Here is a 19610-nt window from a genome sequence, read left to right on the forward strand (position 1 = left end):
CACTGTAGTGGCTTCAACGTCATCTTCAACCGGAGGAGAAGAAGAAGCGGAAGACAAGGCTGCGAAGCGAAGAGCGCGTGATGCCGAACGTAAGCGCTTGAAGCGAGCTGCCGACGCCGAACTCCGTGCTCGGGAAGCCGCTGCGAAACGCCAACGCCGAGCCGAAGACCCCGAAATACGTGTTCGACATGTGCATTCGCATTTCCTCACGATTCCCTTCGGGGAGGTGGGGTGAATTTTTTTCTGCGACGGCTTTCATTCTGCGACCGGCCTTTGGCGGCGTCGCCCGCTCGGGCTGATAAGATAATGGAAGTCATCCAATTACATCAGCGTGTTGCCACGACGGAGTTCGGTTGATCTTTTCACCATACCACCGTGGCGGCGGCTCCTGCTACGTTGCCCTCACGCGTATCCTACGATGTTGTCGCTCTACGACAGCACATGAAAAATTGAACGTAGCTTGTCGTGTCTTCTCCATAACCCTGTGGCCGTAATATGAAGCGTTGGCCGTCTTAACGATCAATATCCGATTGATCATTAAGACAGCCGATGGTGTCCTGTGCTCTCTGAGCGGAAATAGTCGTTGAAGTCGAGTCATCATATTACTGACCACGTCCCAATTCTTCTCTTTCGTTGCTCTCGAATACGAAGTACCAGGTTCTTTTACGCAAGTTGTTTCTGCAGTTAAATTGCTGAGTCCCCAGCACGTTATGATAAGTTAGAGGCCACAACGCATTCACCAGTTGCAGCTCTATTGCCTGAAACCATCGAGCTGCACTGGCTGTGAGAATACGTACTCGTTACAAATACTGGAGGGCCTCGGTTCTATTCGGCTTTGACCAAAATTTACGAACTTTTATCTCGGCCTTTTAACTAAATTGTTCACAGCAGCTGCCCTCGGGAATCGGAGGTCCAGTCGGAGATTATGTGACCTGTTTTAGCTCTTTGAGCCACCGGTCATTCTGTGTACTTTTCAACAGCCGTTTTGGGAACCACCCCTTGGCGGTGACGCCGGATTTTGATCTACCGAGTGGAATAATGCTTGCGCATTCAATGCGAAATCTTTCATAAGCCTCTTAGGTTTCTGTAGTGAAACGTGTCACTGTTGCGTAATAAAGTTGAAAATACGTTGAACCATGTTTTTAAAATATTTATTATTTATCTCTTTTCAAACGACGAAGGTATTTTTTAACTGAGGCCAGGAATGACCAACTCTCCTGGCGCCAAGGGAATGGCCAGTGGTTCCTTCGGCTTCCTCTTAGGTTTGCCGGCCTGTCGACATGGCTTGTTGCTTCCAGTCGACGCGCGCTCAGTTGCTTTGGCCGTGCTACCGTCTTTGGCAAATTCGTGGATGTAGTCCGCCACTTCACAGCCACATCCTCGAAGGACGTAGTGATCGCCCTCCGGGAAGTAAACAATCGCTGAGTCGGCCAGGTATTCTTGGTTGTTCCTGGCGACGGGCTCCGTGATGAAGTCGTCGCGCTCTCCCCACAGGATGAGCGTCGACACGTTGATGGCCCTGTAGGGGAACTTGTTCAGCTGGTCGCTATCCTTGCCGAAGGCGCGGTAGTAGTTCAGAGCTCCCGTCAGCGCCCCTGCAGCGGGTTAGGTTAGGGAAGAAAGGCGGACAAATTACCCCCAGGACTCTCCTAACCAACGGATCAGTTCACATGCACTCGTATTGCTGACGTTCTAGAAACGCTTTCACAACATTTTAAAGGTGTTAATTATCACTTCACTTTTACTATCACTACATGGGGAACAGAACCGGCCCAAACATGCCTGATTTCTTTGTCACGATGAGCCAAGATTATAGAGCTACTTGTGATTATTAAAAAAACATGAATTTCGTGACGGGCCACCGGCACTGCATGCGGGCCGCGGAGAGAGAGAGAGAGAGAGAGAGAGAGAGAGAGAGAGAGAGAGAGAGAGAGAGAGAGAGAGAGAGAGAGAGAGAGAGAGAAAGAGAGAGAGAGAGAGAGAGAGAGAGAGCACAATATCGCTAAGACACCGGGTTCAGGTTGGGGGTAGTGGCCTCAGCCCAGGTGGCAGAAGTGACCTGTAAGGCCCGTAGCATCCGGGTCCGTTAGACAAGAGCTACACAAGGCTCGCTCCCAGTGGGTGGGCGTGAAGACATGGGGGTGAGGGTCCGCGGGCACTCGCACAAGGAGTAGTAAAGTGTGTTGTTTAGATCGTGTCGTCTTCGGCATGCTGCGGAGGGGAAGAGGTGTGAGTGGGAGTGCTGTAGTTGCGTGCGATGTGGCAAGAAGTGGGTTTGTAGAGTGCGCCACATGTGGGTTTCCTCTATCGTACGTTTGGCGTTGGGCGGGGTATAGTGTTGTACGGGTGAGGGGGTAGTGTTGCGCGATGGCGCACACAAAGGAAGCTGGCAGTGTATAACAAAACGGTGTCGCGCGAGAAACAAAACCACGGGTGGAATTTTCTCAAACGCACCTCGAAGCGATGCCCAAACCCAACAATACATGAAATTGCACGCCGGTACCCCAAGAATTCAGCCCAAGCAGAAAAATACGTAGGGCAGCCTCGGTTCAGCCTCGAGCGTTGCCTCCCCGTCATTTCTAAGAAACAGCCATGAGGCATGGCATTTAAATGGCGCCTTTTTGTTCGAACATTTGGTCCCGGGACTGACAGACTAACCGGGACGACCGCTTTGATATTAACCACGGCAAAACAACCAGAAACTGTTTCGCGTTCCTTCCTCTCGCAATTTACGCAATCTGTATTCATGGAGAGTGTTTCGCATATTGAACACAAACAGGGTAGACGTCGGTGCGTTGGAGCGGAAGCATTGGTCTTCTTAGGCAAGCGCACGTATTCCCGAAGAACCCAACAAATATTCAAAATCAAATTATGGTTTCATTACTATTGGGGTTGAATATAAATCTTATAAATATCTTTAAAAATCCCTTGTAAACTCCTCAACAAAGTCGTTTAAAAAACAGATCAAGGCGTTAGGTTTCACAATTTTTTAGGGAGAGCTAAAATTGTTTAATTTTTAAACCTGCCTTCCTATCGCTGTCACATTTTTCTGGGACCACCTTTACTCGATAGCGCTTACGTACACAATAGACGCATATCCAGATTCTTGAGATTGGGGCCACATTACTCTTCAAGATATGTACCATGCGCTATCAGAACAAGTCCTCTACCCGTAAAAAATGTACTTACGAGGTTGCGAGAACATGAATTTGTGGGCTTCTCGTTCCTCATCGCTGAAGGATTTGTGCGCCTTGTCGAAGAATTCAAAGTCCCTCATGATTAGGTACTTTTCCGGCACAACCGGCTGCTGGAAAGGCCTCATGTACCTGCGCACGGGGAAGAAACAGTCAACGTATTTACTATGTTGGTCCCTAGTTTGAAAATAATTCTTGTTCCACGTTCAGTCGGGAGTCATTAGTATACGAGAAGGAGCCTAAAGGGATATGTTGAAATACTGCTTGCGCAACGCGATAAGGAAAAATGTTCTAAATATGGGTGTTTCCAAGCAATGACATAATATTATCCTACTAATTTTCCATTTTGCCGATCTATAACTAAAGAGCACAGAAGATTGAATAGGAAATTGCGATTCTGTAAAAAAAATTCCATTCTTAAACGTGAAGTTATGCGTAGCAGGGCGCTTAAGTCCTGCAAAAGCTTCAGCATGCCCTATAAACTACTCCCGCTAGGCCGTTGTATGGAAGAAAATCTAATTTGCATAGTTCGGATTGATTTTTTGTTGACGACAATGAAAAACCTAACAATTTCTGTGCGAATTTCGACAAGTTGTTAATAAGTAATAGAATAATTTCGACAAGTTGTTAATAAGTAATATAAATTTCCACATTGCCTTTAGAAAGACCTCGAATATTTTATTTGGTAATTTTTATGCGGTCGGATAACAAGGGAGAAGAGGAGGAGGAGGAAAAACTTTATTGGTGGCAAATAGTAGAATTTCGTCTTCCCAAGTGAGAGGAGCCCTCATTCCAGAGCCCCTGTAGCTTTGGCTGTCGCCCGGGCCCTCTCGACCAGTCTGCGCTGATCTTCCAGGGTCGAGCTGGACAGCACGGCTTCCCACTGTTCACTCGTTGGATTGTCATTCACGGGAACTGTCTTAGTTTCGGGACAGGCCCATGTGACGTGGTAAAGAGTAGCTGTTTCTCGCCCGCACAGTGGGCATTGATTTGACGGATGGACAGCGGGGTACATCGAGTGGAGGAGGCTGAGATGTGTGTAGGTGTTCGTCTGCAACAGGCGCCATTCTACTGTCTCCTCTTTGGTTAGGTGTTTGTGCGGCGGAGGAAGAGAGCGGCGACTTAAACGCTGATGTTGCAGAATATCATGATATGTCAAAGGGATTGGCACTGGAACTGTGGACTGGTCGTCCTGAGGTGGCGGGGCCCGGATAATCATAGCTCGGGCTGATGCATGCGCTCGTTCGTTCCCGTCCAGGGCGCTGTGTCCTGGTGTCCAGATTACTGAAGTTGCGGGTAGTTGACTGGGCGAATGTTTAGTCAGAATTTGATGGGCGATTTTAGATATTCGGCCTTTGATAAAGCTGCGACAGGCTGCTTGCGAGTCGGATACTACTGTTAAGTGTTTGGTTCGCAGGGCTGACGTGATGGCTAGTGCTATTGCCGTTTCCTCTGCTTCTAAAGGGCGTGGTGTACTCACTGTCGCGGTCGTTCGTTCTCGCATGTCCTCATCAATAACGCTAATGACCATAGCTGGCCTCCCTGGGTAGCTGGCTGCATCGGTGTACCGCACGTCTTTGGATTTTTGAAATTTGATTTGGAGAGCACGGGCGCGGGCTTCTCGTCTCCCCTGGTTGTAATCAGGATGCATGTTTTTAGGTATAGTTCTTACGTGAATTTTGTCGCGATACATGTGTGGGAGTGTCATCGTGTGGTTATGGCCTGCAGTTTGTGTTGGATACAGCGTTCGAGAACCTGCCTGCCCGTCGGGGTCAGTTGGAGTCTTTCTCGTTGGCTGACGAGGTGTGCAGCAACGTGTTCTTCTACCGTGTTGTGGACGCCGAGAGCCAGTAGCTTCTGCGTCGAGGTGGTGGGTGGAAGATTTAGGGCTCTCTTGTAGGCTTGCCGGACGAGGGATTCTAATTGCTCCTGTTGTCGCCTTTTGATTGTGATGTAGGGTACGGTGTAAGTTACCCGGCTGATGACGAGTGCTTGTACTAGACGGGTGGTATCTTCTTCTTTAAGGCCATGGCGCCTGTTTGCGATTCGGCTCATGATGCGGATGACTTGATTTGTGCTGTGCTTGAGTCGCTGAAGTGCGTGCGATCCACCGCCATCTTGTTGAAGGTAGAGTCCGAGGATTCTGATAGTCTGTACTTGTGGAATGTCTTGATTGTCCAATGTGAGGGAGATTTGAGGAGGGTCGTATGGAATTTTTCCGCATTTTTTCTTCATCAAGAGTAGTTCCGACTTTTCCGGCGCACATTCAAGACCACTGTTGCGCGCGTACTGTTGGACAATGTCGGCCGCACGCTGCAGGGCTTCCTGTATCTCGCCGTCCGAGCCGATGTTTGCCCATATGGTGACGTCGTCGGCGTAGATAGCGTGGTGCACGCCCTCTATCGCCGCGAGTTGAGCTGGAAGTTTCATCATCGCTATGTTAAAGAGTGTTGGCGACAATACAGCTCCTTGCGGGGTTCCCTTGTTTGGAGTAGGAAGAGGGGGGGTTCTGAGGTCCCCTATGCCGACCGTGGCGGTACGGTTGCGGAGGAAGGCGCTGATGTACGCGAAAGTACGTTGCCCGCAGTTTATGTCGCTGAGGTTTCTGAGTATGGTTTTGTGACTGACGTTATCAAATGCAGCCTTGAGGTCTAATGCCATGATGGCTTTCGTGCTGTAGGTAGAGATCTGCTGCGTAATTTCTTCGTGGAGTTGGAGGAGAATATCTTGCGTGCTAAGGTGCGGACGAAAACCAAACATTATTGGTGGTAAAAAGTTATTGTTTTTTATGTAAGGCTGAAGTCTGTTTAGGACAACGTGCTCGAACAGTTTGCCTATGCAAGAGGTTAGGGAAATAGGCCGCAGGTTTTCCAGCTTGGGTGGCTTGCCTGGTTTGGGAATCAGGACGATATCAGCGTGAGTCCATTCTCTTGGTAGTGTGCCTTCTTCCCAGTGGTGGTTGAAATAAGTTGTAAGGGCCTGTATGGAGGTATCGTCTAAGTTTCGGAGTATGCGGTTCGTGACCTTATCTGCTCCCGGTGTGGTGTTATTGGTGAGGGCCTGAACCGCCTGCTTGACTTCAGAGAGGGTGATTGGTCTATCCAGGTCTTCGTTGGGGTCGCCTCTGTACTCCTCTGGCTTGTCCGACGGTTGCTGTTGACCTATATATTTGTCCCGTAGAGCATCAAGGATGTCTTGGTTGGTTCCTGGGTGTTGGTGCATGATTTCCTTGATGGTGTTTTGCGTAGCTGATCGGCTTTTTGTAGGGTCCAGGAGATTTCGCAATAGCGCCCAGGTTTTTGCACTACCTAACGTGCCTTGGAGTTTGTTGCAGAGTTCGTTCCAGTTTTGCCGCATGAGTTCCGCTGCGTACTTGGCGGCTTCTTCCGTAATTTTTGCTATTCGAATTTCGAGTCTCCTATTCAGTTTCTGTCGGCGCCATCTCCTGAGCATACTTCTTCGGGCTTGACAGAGGTGAAGTAAATGAGGGTCGAAGGCTGGTTTTTCTTCCGATAAAGTCAGCTCCTTGGATTGGCTGGATACGTCTTCGTGCAGATCACGAACCCACTCTTCTATGTTGGTAATCTCTGAAGAGGGGTTGTTTTCTCTCTGCTTTCGAAATGCATCCCAGTTGACGAGGCGTGTTTTCTTTACGGGATGGTTCTTGCACGTGAGAGGGACTGTGGTGACAAGAATACAATGGTCGCTCCCAAGTGTTTCTTCAGAGTTGTGCCAATCTGCTCTTGAAAGGTTTTTCGTCATCGTCAGGTCAGGACAGGTGTCTCGTGTTATGCTGTTACCAATTCTTGTTGGGTAGTTAGGATCCGTGTAAAGGGTCAGGCCTTGTTGATGGATGAGTTCCCATAGCTTGTTTCCTTTTGTGGTTGCTTTGCCGTATCCCCAGGCCGGGTGTGGCGCATTAAAATCTCCCAGGATGACCACTGCGTTTCTCTTGACCAGTTTCAGGGTTGTAGCAAATAGGTAATCGAAGTGCTCTTTCTTGCGGCTCGGAGGACTATATAAGTTCAGTACAAAAAGACTAGGCTGACCCCTTTTGGTGGGCAGGATCTCTATAAGGATGTGATCAATATCACTGCCATCTATTGTATGTTGTACGACTGTAAGGTATCTTGCGACAAGCGTGGCTATTCTGCTATTTGGGGATGATGTTGTGTGGGTGCTATAGGCTGGTTGTGATGGTGCAGATCCAGTTTCTTGTATGGCTATTACGTCTGGGCGGTCTTCTACGTGCCGTATGTATTGGTGTAAAGCGCCACTTTTCTGTTTATACATGCGACAGTTCCACTGCCAGATTGTTAGGTTGTTACTGTTTGGCTGAATTGGCTTATTCATAATCATCCATTGTGTCAGGAGGCAGAGGCAGTGCTTCTGGGCTAACGTATAATTTTACTTTCTTGCGGTTGCCTTGATCAACCTCGTTTGGCTCAGGGGTAGTTTGTTTTAGGTTACTGTGTTGCATATGTTGCCATAGTTTTTTCATGTTTTCTTCGTTTAGGGTGCTGTGTTGTTGCAGTTGCTGTGTTCGCTTCACTATTTCCTTCATTTGCTGCTGAACCTGCATGATGGCTTCGGAGAGACCAGCTACTGTTCGTTCTAATGTTGTTACGGGTTGGGCAGGAGCTGGTGTGGGACAGGGGTCACTCATGGGTTGGGGAGTTGTTTCGTTTTCGATTTGTATGTGGGTTTGAGGTGAAGGGATTGAATTTTTGGTAATTAGCAATGCTTTCAGTTGTCTATTTTCCTCTCTTAGCTGTTGGTTTTCAGCTCTTAATTCTCTGAGTTGACCTATTATTTCGGCTAGTTGCTGGTTAATGTCGGTGGTCTGTTGAGATGAGGATTGAGTCGGTTTGTTCTGATTGTTTTGTGGGAAGAGCCGTGCTGACCAGCTCACCTTGCCATTCCCGTGCCGTTGACCGGATCCGCTGGGCTCCATGGTAGCTGGTTGCTGTTGGGCAGGTTGCCTTTTGGAGCTGGACCGAAGGCTCGCTCCGGCTCCGGCAGGTCCTCGGGATAAGGATCGTGACTGGTCATTGTTGAAGGTGTCTCTTCGGCTTTGGTGTTGGCTCGTCTGAGGTGACGGTGGTGAGCGTCGGACCAGTCTCTCAGGGCAGCTCTTGTCGCCCGTGGGGTGTGCACCCTTGCACAGGACGCACCGAGGTGTGCACTCGTGTTCCTTCGCGGGGTTGGAGACACCACACACTGCACATTTCACGGTGTCCGGGTTTGGGCACACGTCGGCGCGGTGTCCTACTTCATGGCAGACGTAGCATACGGGGCGTGTGGGCCGATACAGGCTACAGAAGAGCATCGCGTGTTCGAAGATGACGCCTCTGGGCACCCGCTTTCCGACGAAGGTTACTAGGGCCGTCGATGTCTTTCCAAGCATTCGGGCTGTTAATATTTTGTATCCAGGCGCGTGGAGGTTATCGATGAGTTCGCTGATTGGAGTTCCGGGTGGAATGCTGTGTACCACTCCACGTGATGAGTCATGCGGGGCAGCGATGTACGCAGTGATTTCGTACTCGTTGCCTAATATGTGTAGTGATTGTAAGTCTCCAATGTTTCGTGCCAGGTCTTCGTCCGGAGTGCTTACGATGGCGATGTTCTGTACTTCGTCTACGCGTGTTTGGAAGAAGGCTTTCACTGTCCGCTTGCTGCCGTGTTGCGTCTTTTCAGCGACCGCTCGTGAGAGGTGAACGATCTAATTTCATATCCCACTCGCATCACTACAGACACCTCCACATGCTTGGATCATGTCCTATGCAACTTCAAACCTGTCAGTTCCCTTTCAGGACCGTACGACATTCCTGTAGCTGACCACTTGCCAATAGCATTCCTATATCGCCTCGGCAGCAACCACATAACCAGCAATAACTTTCATGGCTATACTACACAGCTCGATTACGACAGGGTTTCGCAGCTGCTCTCTGCAGCCAATTTTGAGGACCTTAACGGTATGGATGTTAGCGAACATTGTCGGACCTTAGTCGAACGGATAAAGTCGGTTATCAAGGACAGCAGTAAAACAATAAAGAAAACGTACCATACGCATCCAATATGTCCATGGATGACAGCTAACGTACTAAATGCTATAAAAACACGAGATTTCTGGTACACCAAAATGAAACAGAACAGAGGGAACTCTTATTACAGTAACCAGTTTAGAATACATAGAAACAAAGCAGTTGCAGCTATGCGTAAGCAGAAGAGACTCCACTACAAGAAACAAGTAACTTCAACTGCCAATGACTGCGGCAAACTTTGGAAAGTTATTAACTCTATTATACGGCCAACTCCATCAAAGAGAGTCCTCCCTGAAATGCCGCAAATGCAGAATCTTGCAAATCAGTTCAACGAGCACTTCTGTTCTGTCGGTTCAAACCTGCATAGTGGCCTAAGCCCACCAAAAGAACCTTCTTTACCTCCTTGGCATGGGCCGTCATTTGGTTACATCGACATAACTTAAACAGAGCTTATATCAACTGCTAAGAATTTGAATTCAGGGAAGGCTAAAGGCATTGATGGCATACCTGTTTCGGTCCTTACAAAGAATATAGAAATCCTAGCTCCAACCTTAGTATTACTTTTTAATAAAGCGTTTCATACGGGTATATATCCTGAAATTCTAAAAATAGCTAAAGTAACCCCAATTTATAAAACTGGAAACCAAAATGAACTCAACAATTACAGACCAATATCAGTCTTAAGCTGCATTAATACGTTGTTCGAGAAGTTATTAGCGATGCGAGTAAAGAATTTCCTGCATAAAAACGGTATTCTATCGCCGGACCAGCATGGCTTTCAGAAAACCAAATCAACTCTATCTGCAGTACTTTCCGTGACAGATGTAATTAATGAGGCCCTCAATAACAACCACTTTGCAATAGGTGTGTTTCTAGACATTAGAAAAGCGTTTGATACAGTTCATCTTGAAATATTAAGCCAAAAGCTTGAGCGATACGGATTCAGAGGCCAGTCCCTCCAGTTTTTTAAAAGTTATCTGAATGGACGATACCAAAGGGTAGTTATTGACGAACATGTTTCTAGTTTAAGACCAGTAGATGCGGGAGTACCACAGGGCTCCGTTCTCGGACCCATTCTTTTTACGTTATATATTAACGATTTAACCAATAGTCTTTCTAGGGTAAGTGCTGTAATGTACGCGGATGACACAGCGCTAGTTTTCACCACCCCGTCACTTAATACTGCGGCACATATTTTAAACGACGAACTTTTAAAAATCAGCAAGTGGTTCACAACAAATAGGCTTACTTTAAACACCGATAAAACCAAATATATAGTTTTTAAATCACCCTGCAAGCCTGTAGATTTCACTATGGGCAAGCTGAAGGTCAATGATAAAGAAATAGAAAAAGTCGGTAGGATCTCATATTTAGGTGTAATACTGGACGATGCGTTAAACTGGAAGCCCCATTTGGAAACACTGGGGAAGAAACTTTCCTCTGTCTGTTTTACCCTGACCAAAGCTAGACAGCATTTTGAAACTGATATCTTGCGCACCATCTACTTCTCTCTGTTCCAATCTCAGATAACATATTGCATCGAGTGTTGGGGATTCACCTATCACACATACATCAAGCACATAATATGCCTACAAAAGAGAGCCTTGAGAATAATAAACCATGTTCCCCCTCGTACGCCCTCTCTGCCTCTATTTTCCAAAACCGCAATAATGCCCGTGCTTACGCTACGAGATTATCGTATAACTCTCTTGGTAAATAAAATAATTTGTAACAACTTCCCCTTTCCAAGAACTATTTTCCAAACACCCGGTAAAAGTAGCCGCTCTGCCTCCGAGGGCAAATTTTTAATCCCCCTCTCTCATAACACATACGGACAACGCCGTCTCAAGTACGCCGGGGTTAAAGTTTGGAATGATCTCCCGTCATCCGTTTTACAATCAACCAGGGTAGATCAAGCTTTAAAAGACTTTTTTTTGCATCGCACAACATCCAGCATATCGAAGAACAAAACATAATAAAAAAAATGAAAATAACATCAACTTACAATGCCTTGTACATGTTTTTCTTACTGCTGCTGTCCTGGGGACGACGATAATATTTGCAGCCTCTACCACTGACGATGTACTTCATTCCTGACGTGTGGTCTTCTGTATGTGTGTTATTGCAATGAGAACTATGCACAGCTGTCTTATTCATAGTTTAATTTGTTTGTATAGAACCGAACGTTTGTTTTTAGCACTGTAATTTATATTGAATGTGTCTTTCCTATTCATACACATGCTTTTTATTGACAATTTCTTGAACACCTGTACATACTACATTTCCCTCAAACATGTGGTTGTACATAGCATACCCCCCGATTCCTTTGTATTATGTTTTTAATGGATCCATTACTAGCCAACAGGCTAAGGATCCAGACATTCATGCATGTATTTGGTGAAAATGAAAAAGAGACAATAAACAATCTTGAAATCTTGAATCTCTAGGTTAGACAGTTTGAGTGCTCCCCTTGGGCGTATGATGATTTTGTAGTCATCTCTTGGTAGGGGAGGGAGTCTTTTCTGTTGCTTAATTTGTGACCTTGATGTGGATGTCATGTCCGGCTTGGGGCTTCCTACATCGGGGTTGATGGATTGTAACTTTTTCTTCTTGTTTCGTCTTCTTCGTTGTTCTACCCAGTCGTCTTTCTCGGGTGCTTCTTCTTCATGATGGGTGTTGTCCATGTTCTCGGTGTCTTCCACGTCACAGTCCATGCCTGGATTGTTGGCCGGAACCGCCGGACGCTAGGCCTAACCTCGGTTAAGCTTGAGGCAGCCGGCGCCGCCGTTCCTCGGGAAGATTGGGCATGTCTTACCAGGACATTTTCAGCTGCGTGAGGCTGACGAAGAGCTGCTTGGTGAACGCCCAGGGGTGCATACCATTAATGATGACCATCCTGTCGATCAGCTTCTCGTGCAGGGTAAAGAAGACGAAGGACATCATGCCGCCCCAATCGTGGCCGACGAGAACAACTTTGCGCGCATGCTCAGGGTCTGCGATAAAAAATAATAGCGCAACGAATGCTCGGTTTCACTTACACCCGTAAGACTAAATTTTTATGGTAGGCAAGGGAGCTCTTGATTGCCAATGCTTCGGGCACTTATCAATCTTTAGATTTTGAAGAGATGCACAGTTACGTACAGACAAGACATCCAAAAAGAAAATTAAATAATTTACTATGTAATTCACGGAACGCATGCTCAATTGACAAAGCTCATTGCCAGGTGATTACAGAGCACTCTAACTACGAGGCGCACCAAAGCACGAGGCGCACCACGAGGCGCAAACTACGAGGCGCACCAAAGTTTACGAGACGCACCAAAGCAAAAATTAAAGCCTGTTCCGCAGCCTGTGAAATCTGATGAAAACAGCGGAGCTGTCACTGATCTTTTTTTGAATTTCTCCACGTCGACACTCAGAGCACTAGGCAGAAACCTAACTTAAGCTCCCCAACGTAGGTCTGGCAGTTTATCGGTGCATATATGTGGAGTGCTCGTGCACCGTGTGCCCCGGCGCACGAGCCTAGATATTATCTCGCCCACGGCGCCGCCATTCTCGTTCGAGCGCGTGTGGCAGCCCGCCTTTATCAGAGTTCCTATATATATATATATATATATATATATATATATATATATATATATATATATATATATATATATATATATATATATATATATGCGCCGCCAAATTTCCGCGTCTGATTTACGCGCCGCGGTGGCTGAGTGGCCAAGGCGCCGTGCTGTTGAGCCCAAGGACGCGGGTTCGATTCCACTCGCGGCGGCCACCTTTCTGGTGGAGGCAAAAAACAATAACGCCCTTGTGTTTGAGATTTCGGCCCACGTTAAAGATCTAAATTAATCCGGTCAAAATTATTCCGAGCCCTCCACTACGGTACGCCTCATCGCCTGTGTAGCGTCGGCGCATTAAACCTCATAATTCAATCAATCAATCAATCAATCAATCAATCAATCAATCAATCAATCAATCAAAACGCGTCTGAATTCCACGAGCCGCCACGCAGCCGGTTCCACCGGACAGGAAAGCGAGCCTTCAGTGCTGCGCGCCGAAGTTCCAGTTGCACAGGTCAGCGGCTGCGACTGCCCCGCGCAGCTATAGTGCCTAGAAATATTTTGGGCACTATAGCACAGCGGTCGGCAGAGACGGCAGCGCACGCACGCGCCGTCTTGACCCTGTCGCAACAACCGGTTGGCGGCACCTAGACGCATGACGGCGGCCTTCCTGCACGACAGCGGATGAACGCGGCACTCTGCTCTTCTAGGGGAGACATATACAGAAACTCTAACCTTTGCTATGTGGTTGCGTCATCTATGGGCGGGCCTGGGAACCGGAAGAGAAACCTCCGGAGCGCCGCCCACAGATTACGCGGCCGCCTTGCAGAGGCCACACCTGCCCAGCGTGGCGTGACGGGCATCAACGGACATGGCCAGCCCCTACACATCTCCGCTGTCAATTAACTCTCACCATTACATGTGCACATTTCAAGTGCAAATAACGAGCTCAACATGATAGGAATCGGGGCAAACTTGGAAAAATGCTTAGATGGTTTCAACAATTTTACGCCGTCCTTTTTCTTGTATTTCTCAATTTATTCGAATGACGCCTCATGCAATTTAAATTCCAGCCCCGCTAAGTTACCGCCATAGTTTCTCTAGATGGACCTGTTGATGGCACACTAAACCAGACCAATGACAACCGAGGGCGACCCTCATCTTCAGGCTATGAGACCTTACATGGCTGCGCTTCTTACACTTCTCGGTGCGCAGGTTCTTTGAAACGCTCTCTTAGGTCCAATGGAAGTTTCCACGAAACAGTAGCCGATGCGGAAGTAACGTGGTGACGAGCTCCTGGGGCCTCTTTTTGCTCGCCAATCTTGTGCCGGACAAACTGTTCATCTGTCTCTGATCAGAGATCATTATGGCATCCCGCCCAACGCACGGGTATGCGCTGAATGTTCCCTAACATTTTACGGTAGTGCTGCCAACCGACTTGTCATTGGTGGGGGATTATCCGGAGGACCTGATGTATGGGAATGGAGGCTGTTTTTCGGAAGAATATAGACTCCGCTAGTGCGCCATCAAAAATTAAGGCACAATTAGGCAATAAGGCAGGTGTTTACCATTCTCCCCCCTTCAGTTGAAGCAAAAAACAGCACACATACCACAGGCAGTATTATATAAGTATAAGGAAGAGTGAAGTCATTATCCTTTCGTGGTGGGGTAATCATGCAAAAATAATTGTTAAAGAACAGTGAGTGGCTAGTACTTTCTTCGTATTTTGTTCTAGGTAGGGAAAAGGAAACTGGTCAAGTTGTTTCTTCAGCATTTTTTTCGATCTCCCCCATGCTTTTTTAATCGAAAACATAATCATTGTTATCACTATTATTGCCTAATACTTCTGTTTGGTTTCCACAAAGCCTCTTTTCAGAGTAATTCTTTGACATATTTGGTAATGCGCGCCCTCACAAGATTTTAACAGACCTCCTCTCCGTAAGATTGTTAGCCCCATCGGTTTCACTGATTATACTCCAGCGTCCACAAGAGAATGCTTTCTCATTCTATCGAGCGGGCTCATCGGCATTTCCCGTACGTACTTAGTGTCTCCAACAGCTCCTTCACGTCCCGTACTAGCTGTGGCAGAAGGTACAAGGCAGGGTCTTCTGGTTTTGTGGTGTTTCCGTATCCTCGAAGGTCAGGTGCAACAACACTATAAGGAATAAAAAGAGGGACGGGAGACGGTATATTTTAGGCATACGATTTATGTGGTGTAGACAACATGACTTGTGCCAGCGGTAAGTGGCTTACCACCTGTAGTGCTGAATTAGCCCAAAAAAGTACATGTTTTCCAGCAAGAAATAAAGAACGTTCTGTTTGTTCTCTTTTAATCAGAAATAAACTTTCAAGGTGAAAACCACAAGTCACACATATCATCTAGCATCTCAAAGCTTTTCCTTATATTTCCCCGAAGAAGCATTTGAACGCAATATAAAACTTTATGGGATAAAATACCCGAATACTCAGGGCCTAATTCCTTACCGGCAATACTGACGTGATCTTCTGGTTGTTCTTGTCCTTTGAACAAGTTTTATTAAACACCGGAGACAGTTAAACTGATATTTTCAGTATTGTCTGAAACTTGCAAACATTCCGACATGTTTCCGAATTGCCTAACCTAAATAGCACGTTTGTATAAGACGTTCTACTGTCGCCTTCTGGTTTATACAAGCAAGCAGCAGTAATTGTTACATGTTAGCATTTGCTGCTACAAAGTTTACACTTTCCTAGGGGAAATCCCCAAGGTGGAGTAAGTTTCTGTGAAGGAAAGTTTGACATCCACCTAAATGCAGCCATACGGCTACAAAGGAAAGCTACACAGCTTTCTCAGAAACTTCGCAGTTGAAGAAAAATTCGTCCTGGTCCAGGATTCGATCCCGAGACCACTGCTTAACCGGAGCAGTCGCTCTACCAACTGAGCTAACCAGGAGGCTAGTCGTTAGTAGAGCGAAAGCGAATTGTTCAACAACTCGAAGTGAAGGACAGGTGTTAATCGACCAGATTTAGGGTAAATCCCCAAGGTGGAGTAAGTTTCTGTGAAGGAAAGTTTGACATCCACCTAAATGCAGCCATACGGCTACAAAGGAAAGCTACACAGCTTTCTCAGAAACTTCGCAGTTGAAGAAAAATTCGTCCTCGTCCAGGATTCGAACCCGGGACCACTGCTTAACCGGAGCAGTCGCTCTACCAACTGAGCTAACCAGGAGGCTAGTCGTTAGTAGAGCGAAAGCGAATTGTTCAACAACTCGAAGTGAAGGACAGGTGTTAATCGACCAGATTTAGGGTAAATCCCCAAGGTGGAGTAAGTTTCTGTGAAGGAAAGTTTGACATCCACCTAAATGCAGCCATACGGCTACAAAGGAAAGCTACACAGCTTTCTCAGAAACTTCGCAGTTGAAGAAAAATTCGTCCTGGTCCAGGATTCGAACCCGGGACCACTGCTTAACCGAAGCAGTCGCTCTACCAACTGAGCTAACCAGGAGGCTAGTCGTTAGTAGAGCGAAAGTGAATTGTTCAACAACTCGAAGTGAAGGACAGGTGTTAATCGACCAGATTTAGGGTAAATCCCCAAGGTGGAGTAAGTTTCTGTGAAGGAAAGTTTGACATCCACCTAAATGCAGCCATACGGCTACAAAGGAAAGCTACACAGCTTTCTCAGAAACTTCGCAGTTGAAGAAAAATTCGTCCTCGTCCAGGATTCGAATCCGGGACCACTGCTTAACCGGAGCAGTCGCTCTACCAACTGAGCTAACCAGGAGGCTAGTTCTGCCGTATTCGGTAACACTAAATACTGTAAAAAATTCCCAGCGATGTTTTCGGCAACGCAATTTTATATGAAAAAGTAACCTTAAAGCAGCGATTAAATTCTACGATGCTGTTGAATATCCAAACCCCATGGCTCTTTGTGCTGGCACGTCACCAAAGTGAATGTGTGCACTGTGCGATCAAACGGCGTAGCGCCCAGAGTGTCCACTTGAACTGTTGCAATCCAACTATGGAGCCCTTGCTCAAAGATCGCCCTTTCTTAGTTCTGATTTATTGATTGTGGTGTTTAACGCGCCGAAGGTACACCTGGACTATGACGCGCGCCGTAATGGAGGGTTCCGGAATAATTTTGACCTGCTGGGAACCTTTACGTGCGCCGAAATCTCGACCCACCGGGGTTTTTGCTTTTGGTCTCCATCAGAAAAGCAGCCACACCAGCTGGACTTGAACCCGTGTCCTTGGCCTCGGCAGCACAGCGCCATACCGCCGCGGGTTAACCTTTTTTATTTCACAGGATGATGTTAACTGCTAATTACTGCCAGCTTTATGTGCTTACCAAAAGTGACGCCAGCACCGCTTGTGACGTCATAAGTGCAGGCCGGATGAGAAGCGATATTTTCAATCAAATATATCTGCCGCGGTGGCATCACCTGCAAAGTCAGTTCTGTGCGGCAGAGCCTGAAGTTATATAATATTCATTCCTTTGGGAGTGCACCACATCTAGACCTAGCTGACAAAGACTAACTAAACCGTCCGTATTACCTGACAGGCATTGCAGTCAACCATTAGGGTACAATATTGGTCATCAGAGCGTCTGCCTACTTTTTTTTCTACTTAAAAGGTGCCAGAGACGTGCAGCCTGCATGCATTTCGAACGATGAAACTAATGCAAGCGCTGTAAAGAATCTACCTACAAGGAATACTTCTATTCGTAGACCCGTATGGATACCTCAATTAGTCCTCGCGAGAACATGATGTGTTCCAGAAATAGGATCGATGCAAAAACAAGACTTACTCGCCTTAGGCGATACACAAATATGCCAGATGAATGTGCTTTTGTGCATGTATGACTGTAAATAGCTAAATGATATGTGCAGTTTGAATCTGCGGAGAACAGGAAATGACAAAAGGGTACCCAATACCAAATACCAAATTAAAGTCCGAATTCATATTCTATCGTTCCAATATTTTTTTTTCTGTGAGAGACTGACGCCGATGTATTTACTCATGACTCTTGCTTTCCGAACCAAATTCGAAACCTGAACATGTTTTCAAACGCCGCGTTTCGTTGCTGAAGAAAAAAGTGACTTCAACAAGGATAACCAGTTGACGCAGCACCAAGGACTAAATTTCTAGTTCCTGAGCCCCTCAGTAAGTGGTAAATTGATTCAATTTTAAGCTGGAGCCTATTCACTTAAATCAAACATTTTTGTGGGGTACAACATTGAATCGTTAGAAATCATCGTTTTGCAACCGCGGCAAACGGCACTTACCCTGAAGAAGTCGCAGTGTGTTTCCGCCTACAGGGCTCTATCTCGTGGTCCTCTCCGGGATACCTCCGCCAAGCCTACAACTCAAGTGCAGTCCGATTTGGAGTGTATGCACTTATATAGTGTGGCGGATATGTATGCCATTGTACTCAGTCACTGGATTTACCTAATAATTAATGATATCGCATAGATTGCGTGAGATTCACAGAAATTCGAAGCAAAGGGCTTTGTTCCTGTAAGGGTGTAACCATTTAGAATAAAATGAGGTCGACAAAAAAAATGCCATTATGAATGTCCAGGTGCTCTGAATTATCTTCAGCTCAAATAGCCACCACACACAGCAATCAGAAGATGACACACCCTGTTACACCCGGGTCATTATCAGGTTGATGAAAACAGCGGAGTTGTGCCCGCGAGAACAACACTCCGGATAAGGATTTGTCCCCAGCCTTCAAGATAAAGTGCGCACTGATAGAACCTCGGGTATCTCTGTACGGCACTTGCCTTTCGAAACTTCATTGTGCAGCGTTTTCGCCACAAATGCCACGACGGAATTGGTTACGATTAACGCGTCACTTATGTCCCGGACACAGCTTTCAATAATGTGCCGGGTTGACACAGAAGTGTCACGGATGCGCGCCATCAGCACCCGGCGGGACAGGAAGTGTGCGCGCCAAGGCGTAATGGGAGTGGATAGGTTGTTTTCCTCTACAGCCACCTAGAAACGTCTACCCAAATTAAAATTTATCTTTTGCAAAAGAAATCAGCGGCTAAAACGGGGAGGCCTTCTCATTATCGGAATGGCGTTGATCCCACTGGCTCGTTTCCAAGCGGAAGCTTTCGTGAGCCCATACTGGATGGATAAAAATTCGATGCAGTTACAACGACAAAATACAAAATAGCGCTGTTACGAAAGAATTCCTTTTTCATTAAAGCTGTTGCAGTGTAGAGCAAATTGAGTTTTTTTAACTCGTTCGCAACATTTCAGGGTGACCCTGGAATACGCAGCGCCACGGGGAAAAGTGTACCCCAAGAAGATCTTTTATCGATCGCGAACGTTTCATTGATGGTTTTATTGTAGCTAAATATTAGAGCTTCTAGATAAATAACACCATCTGCAATTAAGTGTTGAAGTGAAAGCGTATCGTGGCCAACGGTGGCTAATTTTTTGGCTTCAATTATAATGGATATCCCTGCGCCAAAAGTGAGTCTAGTGGCGCCTTTAGTGACGTTTAGGAGGTTGGGGCTGCCTAGACACGGCCAAGCACCCCAGGTATTCGACAGTGTCTAAGGCATCAAAAAAAGGTGCAAAAGTTTAAAGAATTTTCTACAGGTACGTTGCCAGTCTACACTGATTTTTTTTTTCATTTCAAGTTTTTTTTCCCTTTACAAATGTGCACATTTACACGATTATAAGGATGAAATATGTGACTTCGTCAATTACGCAGTTTTGTACAAGTACAGAACGTTACACGGTTGGTGCCTTTTCAATTTTTTTGTTGTTGTCAACCGTTTTGGTTTGCCTACGCTTTTTTATTCTGATCA

General features: G+C 46.5%; 1 protein-coding gene and 1 non-coding gene across 2 annotated transcripts; both read right to left on the reverse strand.

Annotated features, from left to right (window-relative positions):
• Positions 1-1134: 1134 nt before the first annotated feature.
• Positions 1135-14962, reverse strand: LOC144152958 (AB hydrolase superfamily protein YfhM-like; the record flags this gene model as incomplete). Its single annotated transcript, XM_077684553.1, is given in 4 exon segments — positions 1135-1595; positions 3190-3326; positions 12054-12231; positions 14850-14962. Coding segments are annotated over 4 exon segments (835 nt in total), but the record flags the coding sequence as incomplete, so codon positions are not given.
• A 1255-nt stretch (positions 14963-16217) lies between these two features.
• On the reverse strand, positions 16218-16291 carry Trnap-cgg (transfer RNA proline (anticodon CGG)). The gene has a single exon. It is a non-coding gene; the product is annotated as a tRNA-Pro (tRNA).
• Between the last annotated feature and the right edge of the window lie 3319 nt (positions 16292-19610).

Source organism: Haemaphysalis longicornis, unplaced genomic scaffold, assembly GCF_048455015.1.
Source record: "Haemaphysalis longicornis isolate Haplotype H1 unplaced genomic scaffold, Haemaphysalis longicornis Haplotype H1 scaffold_9, whole genome shotgun sequence".
NCBI classification, from domain to species: domain Eukaryota; kingdom Metazoa; phylum Arthropoda; class Arachnida; order Ixodida; family Ixodidae; genus Haemaphysalis; species Haemaphysalis longicornis.